Consider the following 8,664-nt stretch of genomic DNA (forward strand, 5'->3'; position numbering starts at 1 on the left):
GATAGTTATAGTAATATAAACTGGTTGATGACGATAGTTATAGTAATATAAACTGGTTGATGACGATAGTTATAGTGATATAAACTGTTTGATGACGATAGTTATAGTGATATAAACTGGTTGATGACGATAGTTCTAGTAATATAAACTGGTTGATGACGATAGTTCTAGTAATATAAACTGGTTGATGACGATAGTTCTAGTAATATAAACTGGTTGATGACGATAGTTCTAGTAATATAAACTGGTTGATGACGATAGTTCTAGTAATATAAACTGTTTGATGACGATAGTTATAGTAATATAAACTGTTTGATGACGATAGTTCTAGTAATATAAACTGTTTGATGACGATAGTTCTAGTAATATAAACTGGTTGATGACGATAGTTCTAGTAATATAAACTGGTTGATGACGATAGTTCTAGTAATATAAACTGGTTGATGACGATAGTTCTAGTAATATAAACTGGTTGATGACGATAGTTCTAGTAATATAAACTGGTTGATGACGATAGTTCTAGTAATATAAACTGGTTGATGACGATAGTTCTAGTAATATAAACTGGTTGATGACGATAGTTCTAGTAATATAAACTGGTTGATGACGATAGTTCTAGTAATATAAACTGGTTGATGACGATAGTTCTAGTAATATAAACTGGTTGATGACGATAGTTCTAGTAATATAAACTGGTTGATGACGATAGTTATAGTAATATAAACTGGTTGATGACGATAGTTACAGTAATATAAACTGGTTGATGACGATAGTTACAGTAATATAAACTGGTTGATGACGATAGTTACAGTAATATAAACTGGTTGATGACGATAGTTACAGTAATATAAACTGGTTGATGACGATAGTTCTAGTAATATAAACTGGTCGATGACGATAGTTATAGTAATATAAACTGGTTGATGACGATAGTTATAGTAATATAAACTGGTTGACGACGATAGTTCTAGTAATATAAACTGGTTGATGACGATAGTTCTAGTAATATAAACTGGTTGATGACGATAGTTATAGTAATATAAACTGGTTGATGACGATAGTTATAGTAATATAAACTGGTTGATGACGATAGTTATAGTAATATAAACTGGTTGATGACGATAGTTATAGTAATATAAACTGGTCGATGACGATAGTTACAGTAATATAAACTGGTTGATGACGATAGTTCTAGTAATATAAACTGGTCGATGACGATAGTTCTAGTAATATAAACTGGTCGATGACGATAGTTATAGTAATATAAACTGGTTGATGACGATAGTTATAGTAATATAAACTGGTTGATGACGATAGTTATAGTAATATAAACTGGTTGATGACGATAGTTATAGTAATATAAACTGGTTGATGACGATAGTTATAGTGATATAAACTGTTTGATGACGATAGTTATAGTGATATAAACTGGTTGATGACGATAGTTATAGTGATATAAACTGGTTGATGACGATAGTTCTAGTAATATAAACTGGTTGATGACGATAGTTCTAGTAATATAAACTGGTTGATGACGATAGTTCTAGTAATATAAACTGGTTGATGACGATAGTTCTAGTAATATAAACTGGTTGATGACGATAGTTATAGTAATATAAACTGTTTGATGACGATAGTTCTAGTAATATAAACTGGTTGATGACGATAGTTCTAGTAATATAAACTGGTTGATGACGATAGTTCTAGTAATATAAACTGGTTGATGACGATAGTTATAGTAATATAAACTGGTTGATGACGATAGTTCTAGTAATATAAACTGGTTGATGACGATAGTTCTAGTAATATAAACTGGTTGATGACGATAGTTCTAGTAATATAAACTGGTCGATGACGATAGTTATAGTAATATAAACTGGTTGACGACGATAGTTCTAGTAATATAAACTGGTTGACGACGATAGTTCTAGTAATATAAACTGGTTGACGACGATAGTTCTAGTAATATAAACTGGTTGACGACGATAGTTCTAGTAATATAAACTGGTTGACGACGATAGTTATAGTAATATAAACTGTTTGACGACGATAGTTATAGTAATATAAACTGTTTGACGACGATAGTTCTAGTAATATAAACTGGTTGACGACGATAGTTCTAGTAATATAAACTGGTTGACGACGATAGTTCTAGTAATATAAACTGGTTGACGACGATAGTTATAGTAATATAAACTGGTTGATGACGATAGTTATAGTAATATAAACTGTTTGATGACGATAGTTATAGTAATATAAACTGTTTGACGACGATAGTTCTAGTAATATAAACTGGTTGACGACGATAGTTCTAGTAATATAAACTGGTTGACGACGATAGTTCTAGTAATATAAACTGGTTGATGACGATAGTTATAGTAATAATTTAAAAAAAAATGTGTCTTTAGGAGTCAGTTAAACCATATTTTTTTTCTTTATTTTTCAGGAGCATAGGTGTCCTGGCTTACGTTCTTCTTTCGGGTCACACCCCTTTTGGTGGTGAGACCAAGCAAGAGACCTTTTGGAATATCACCAGTGGTACACTAGAGTTTCCAGAAGATTTATTTGGGGGGGTGTCAAAAGATGCAAAAGATTTCATTGAGAGGTTACTGATTATGGAACCAAAGTAAGATTTAGAAACTCGATGCTATATTTTGTTATAATGTTATTCAGTAAGATTAACATGTGCATTGTGTTAGTTTAAAGTTAAAATTAGCATAGACTTAAATTCTCTGTTAAAACTTGTCAGCTTAACCAAACACTATAAATATAAACATGATATTTTGAGTTAATCTGTAGTGATTTTGAGTCATTCTTTTATAAGTTGTTGACTGACATGAATGGAAAACACGTTTACATTTCGTTGGATGTTGTTGATTGAGATACCTTATTTGCTGTGTTAATTGTAACCAGTTAATTCAAAACTGAAACATTAAAATTACATTAGCTATGTACAAGTCCCAATTCAAAGGAACTCTGTTACAAGATAAAAAATTTTGGGGGTACATGCCCCGTCGGTTCCACTACCTATGTTGACTGATGCTTGTTTATAACTGACCTAGGAAAGGCTTAACTATTTGTAAAGTAATTAGTATACAAAATCATGGTAGGTAACTTACTTTGTATGCAGAAAAATTAGTTTATTGTTGTGAAGGGCAACTTTACATTTTGTGCTGTCTTCACTGTGCCCTCATCATGAGTATCAAACCTTGATTTTTAGTATTATTAGCTTACAGCTGAGTCACTGGAAGAAAAAAAATTAGTATTACCAGTGAAACAGGCAGCAACTGTCTAGTTGAGAGTAACACCTGGAGAGAATACCTAGGAGGACTAATCTACAAAGTGTTACTTGTAGGCAGCAACTGTCTAGTTGAGAGTAACACCTGGAGAGAATACCTAGGAGGACTAATCTACAAAGTGTTACTTGTAGGCAGCAACTGTCTAGTTGAGAGTAACACCTGGAGAGAATACCTTGGAGGACTAATCTACAAAGTGTTACTTGTAGGCAGTAACTGTCTAGTTGAGAGTGACACCTGGAGAGAATACCTTGGAGGACTAATCTACAAAGTGTTACTTGTAGGCAGCAACTGTCTAGTTGAGAGTGACACCTGGAGAGAATACCTTGGAGGACTAATCTACAAAGTGTTACTTATTGAAATATGAATTTTTAACACTGAGCATTTACACAAAAAGCAGTGATTTGTAATAGTTGTTGCATCATAAATACTGTAAAAGGATAAAAGTTCTTAGTTTTGTTTGTGGATGTTTTTATAAATTACTTTTATTTTAATAAGAAAGGTATGTTTATTGGCAGAAAGATAAATTTAAGAAGCTTTTGTTCATAGAAATAGTTTCTGTTAATGGTGTGCAAGTTACAGTACATCACTTGATTTTGATACACATAAAATTATGAGTAGAAATTAAGTTTGTTGCTAAAATTGCAAGAGAGAGGTAATGTGTGTGAAAGTGGTCAGATATTTAGATAGACAGTTGGATAGAGATTAGTTGTAGAAATGGAAGCATATATACATAAAACTAAAAATATTTGTTGCATTTCTTAGTGAGAGGATGACAGCCAAAGAATGTCTTCATCATTCCTGGATCAAATCTTTTTGTGACAAAGAAGATCCTCAGAGAGATGCACCAAATATAATATTGTCCACAAAGAATGAATTCAATGCAGAAATATCTGTTGTCTCGGTAGAAGTTGCTGAGGAAATTCCGAATAATTCAGAGGTTGTTCCACTGTTGCAGCAGTCCGTAGAGGCCGTATCTGTAGACGTTGTGGACGGAACATTTCAGTGCCAGACACAGTTGCTTCCAGTGGATCACCACCAATGTAATGGAACCACAAAGAAAAAAGTGAAGCCATCCTCTGATAAATCTTCTACATCTTTTACTAATTTAAACTCCACAAGTAGTAAAGTTGTCTCTGAAGTGAAAGAGATGATAATTGACTTTGAAGCACTAAGTTTGGGTAAATCTATCATTTTTGGAGATGAAAGGATGAATGTGGTATACTGAACTGTTTGTTTTCAGTTTCGGAGGTGTTGTGATTCTCTTATGCTTGCTTCAGAGGTTTGACCACTCTCTGGGTTTTTTGGTTCTGGATAGTTATTGACTAGTTCTTTACCTAATGGGAAAACTAATGCAAATGAAATTTCTAGCATGATTGAGGTGGATGTTTTTTGTTTCTTTTGTGGGTGCAATTATGATTTGTGGTCGGTGTTTTTTGTGGGTGTAAGTAGCATGATAGATGTAGTTTTTGAGGTGTGGTTATGTAACTGAAGAAGAAAAGTTAAAAGTATTTTAGTCATATATTTTAGCAGAGTGTTGGCTGGTGATAGTCATAAGTGTAGCCAGCTTGTCTTGTCATCATGTTTGAGCTGGATCTTAAAGAAGATATGACAAGAATTGCTGTTGATCACCTGTGCAAATGTGTAAACAATTATGGGACCAATGTTTTGTATAGAAAACAAACTAGATAATATCATTTTAAGTTATATCTGAGTGAAATTATAAAACAATTACAAATATAATTTTTTTCACAAGGTATATCAGTTTTCAATAAATATCCAATGTTGTTTGTTTGAGCATATTACATTAAATAATAATATTTTATGATAGGTACTTTTGTACTGTTTGTTTATCTTTGTCTTCCATTCCATTCATTCAGCACAAAGTTCTGCCAGACACTTGTATTTGGAGTTTTAGTGTAAATATTTTGTAAATAGAAGTAATAGAAGTCCATACAAAGCCTCGACTTAGACTTTTTGAGTACTAATGTATGTTATGTAATGAGGCCAAGAATGGATCTTCTCACTTCATAACTTCCCTGAAATTATGTATTACCTAAACTAGTGTTATAAAACTTTGTAGCTTAATATTTATCAATTTCTAAAGTGTGTAAAAAAAACTGTCTGGAGCAGGTAATCTGTTTTAGATACATCCCTGACTTGTTTATGTTGTAATCATTTGATTTTGTAATTGCACACCTTGTATAAAGTACTTTGTGTCCTCACAAATAAAATATTTTGGGTTGGAGATTTAGTAGTAGTGATATGGATTTTCATTTGATGTCCCAAGTTTGCTTTCTACGCTTGTGGATCAGAGCATATAATCCACACCTTTAAGTTATTTCTGTATAATGGGAAATAAACATAAGGTTTTGAAGCCTCTCAGGTAACTTTTCATCTTGTTTATGTAATCAGTGGTATATCCTTTCTGGTTAATGCTATAATTTGTTTGATTTGTAGGTTCAGAGAAAAGGAAACACAGTTCTGTAATTACAAGAAATTAGTTTAAAAATTTGTTTCTGTTGGTTTTACCACTCGTGTTGCTTTTACATAGTTGTTTCTTTCATACAAACTTCACTGCTTTTTAGAGGTTATTATAGTAAAGTGTAACGTGTGGAATGTTTGATAGCAGGGTACTTCAGACACAAGAAGAAGATCGAAGACTACTTCACTAGAACTGATAAATAAAAATTAATAGTGGTAGCATGTGAAAAATGTTAGTTTTGTAAGAAAATTGTAGACAGCAAATTTGTTATGTTAGTCCACTACCTGTTTCTAGTATCTTTTACAAGGAGTCTAAAAACATTTCAAATATATTACTGCAAGTTAGTATTTTATATACGTAGAAAACACTAATATTCTTAATAAACATTATGTTCTAGAAAAAAACATTGCAAAACTTTTATCAAATGTATTTGAGCAAGAATAACAAAAAATGTTTAATATGATGGGTAATACCAATAGTATTTTAAGTCTCGTTCGTTAAAGTATAAATTGTATTTTGAAAACTTGTTCGAAATAGGAAAGACTTGTTTAGATTATTCAAGTTTTGTTAAATCCAAGTTCATTAGCCGAGAAAAAATGCATTTATTTATTTTTACTTTAAGTAAGTTTAAATACAACCAACTGTGTTGTATCTACATTAATGGCACAAAAGAAACTAACCGCCCTCTTGTGGTATTCCATTTTTCTCACCATGAAAATAATTTCAATAAAATTTGATTTTATAATAAGTATCACCTTCGATTTCTCATTTTAAATTATTTAATCATGCTACTAGTATTTTTATTATTGTTATTTAATTGTTTTCATTGTAACACGAAGATATTAAGTTTAAACAATATTTTACAGTTACACTACGTGGCAGCACCTTTGCTCCAACAATCGCGAAAGCGATCAAAGAGTGAAAAAAATACGTATCTTTGAGAACTTCCATTTTAGGTCCAAATATAGATGGAATTAAAACATCTAGAAATTATCTTTTCACTGAGAAATACTATCGAAAAGGCTTCGCAAATTAATCAAAATTATGGTAAGTGGTACAGAATAACTATTACATAACGTCAAACAAACTACTACGCTTAGGCCTAGTATTTGACGGAAGACCTCTTTGACATTTGATATTGCATATGTATAATATAGCGGTTGAAATACTGTCATATATTTGCTTCCAGTCACACATTCTTAGAATATAAAGTGTAATCTTAGCAGTAGTTATAATATTAGAATATTCCATTATGAAAGTTAGTGAAATATATAAAAACGATATATAATTGGTGAATTAGCCCTTGTTACAGTTCCAACAAAAAATTTAAGGGGTAGGTTATGATACACGCATACATTAAAACATTACATTCTTAAATGTTTTCGTTTCTTGTATCTGAAACAAAGGAACGAAAACTGCCCATTAATTTCTGAATTGCAATATTAATTTGCCTTGCAACGTAGACCATATATTATTTTTTTCTTAGAAACTTTTGTTAGATTTCGCTCCAAGCTACTCGAGGGCTATCTGCAATAGCTGTTCCTATTTTTGAAATGATAGACTGAAGGAAAGGCAGTAAGTAAACACAGCCCACCGCTAACTCTTGGATTACGATTTAACGATGAGTAATGAGTTTGGCCATCACTGTTAGAATGGCGAACATGTTCAGCGACAATTTTCGAACCGCAGATTGCTGGTTGAGTGCCCTAACTACACACGATCTGAAGAACTTGAGAGAGAGGTTTTTCTCCCATTGGTAGGTTCTGCTCAGATGGATGTGTGAGTTGATATGATTGGTCCTGAAAGTAAACTTCACAGAAACTAAACAAGAGATTAAAACAGTTTCGAACGTATGATCTTGTACATTCTAGATCTATGGAAAACATATTTCTTAGCGAGAATGAAGGGAACTGGACATCCCGAAACGTTTGTTCCCCAAGCTAATGCAGTTCATTAATCTGGTTTGAAACGTATTTGAAATCTGACCCCAATGTGCCAGAATAAAAATATATTGCCCATTAAAACAAAACAAAAAACAATTAGTGGTATATTAGACAATTTAGTAATGTTTATTTCCAGTAATTCAGCTAACTTTCGCTTTCACAACTAATTTTATATACGGTATTTATTTACAAATCCAAAACAACTGTATAAATATAATTGTACTGTTTATTGTCTGTCCATGTAACTACTTCGCAGTATCTTCACCAAAATTGGTGGGTCAGATGGTTAGGGTGATTTGACTCGCAAGCTAAGGATAACGGGTTCGAATCGCCGTCTCCCCAAAAATGCCCTTTCAGTCTTGGGAGCGTTATAAAGTTACAATCAATCTCATTATTCGTTCATGAAAGAGTAGCCCAAGAGTTGGCGGTGGGTGATGATGACTAGTTACCTTCCCTCTAGTCTTTCACTGCTAACTTAGAGGTGGCTGATGTAGCTTTGAGCGAAATTCAAAAACAAACCAACCAAAATTGGTACGGAAGTTCATTAGATCCATGCGGGGGTACACACACATTTTCAATTTTTACGGGTGTCTTTTTGCCATTGCTTAGCCCCCCCTTTGGTGGAGTTCCACCAAATTTAGCATTAAGGTTTGTTGAGTTCATGCGAAGATACATGCAAATTTGCGGTTTAACCTCCTGTGTTTTGCAGTTTATATAGGGGCTTTTTGCAATTACGTGTGAGGGGTAGCAACTTTTCATGTCCTAAGATAACCTTTAATTAATCATGAATGTACATAAATTCCGCTCAGGGTACGTATACTCTAGTTAGAGGTAAAATATATTAAAACAAGTTAGCGAGTTTTTATAAACTGATTTACGTTCGTAGCTCCATAAGTCAGTTGTTACTAAGTAATTTTATAGTATTGTAATTACTTTAAGA

The 8,664-nt window shown here is 32.6% G+C and overlaps 1 protein-coding gene across 8 annotated transcripts in view; it reads left to right on the top strand.

Annotated features, from left to right (window-relative positions):
- LOC143234645 (serine/threonine-protein kinase 17B-like) overlaps positions 1-5,544 on the top strand; it is a 40,404-nt gene extending 34,860 nt beyond the window's left edge. For all 8 annotated transcript variants that reach the window (XM_076472152.1, XM_076472148.1, XM_076472147.1 and 5 more), the window contains 2 exons: positions 2,447-2,626; positions 4,062-5,544. In XM_076472152.1, coding sequence (XP_076328267.1) covers positions 2,447-2,626; positions 4,062-4,524 — 643 coding nt within the window. In that variant the 3' untranslated portion in view covers positions 4,525-5,544. The remainder of the gene's footprint in view (positions 1-2,446; positions 2,627-4,061) is intronic.
- Positions 5,545-8,664: the final 3,120 nt, after the last annotated feature.

The sequence above is a fragment of the Tachypleus tridentatus genome, chromosome 12, assembly GCF_004210375.1.
Source record: "Tachypleus tridentatus isolate NWPU-2018 chromosome 12, ASM421037v1, whole genome shotgun sequence".
In the NCBI taxonomy this organism is placed as follows: domain Eukaryota; kingdom Metazoa; phylum Arthropoda; class Merostomata; order Xiphosura; family Limulidae; genus Tachypleus; species Tachypleus tridentatus.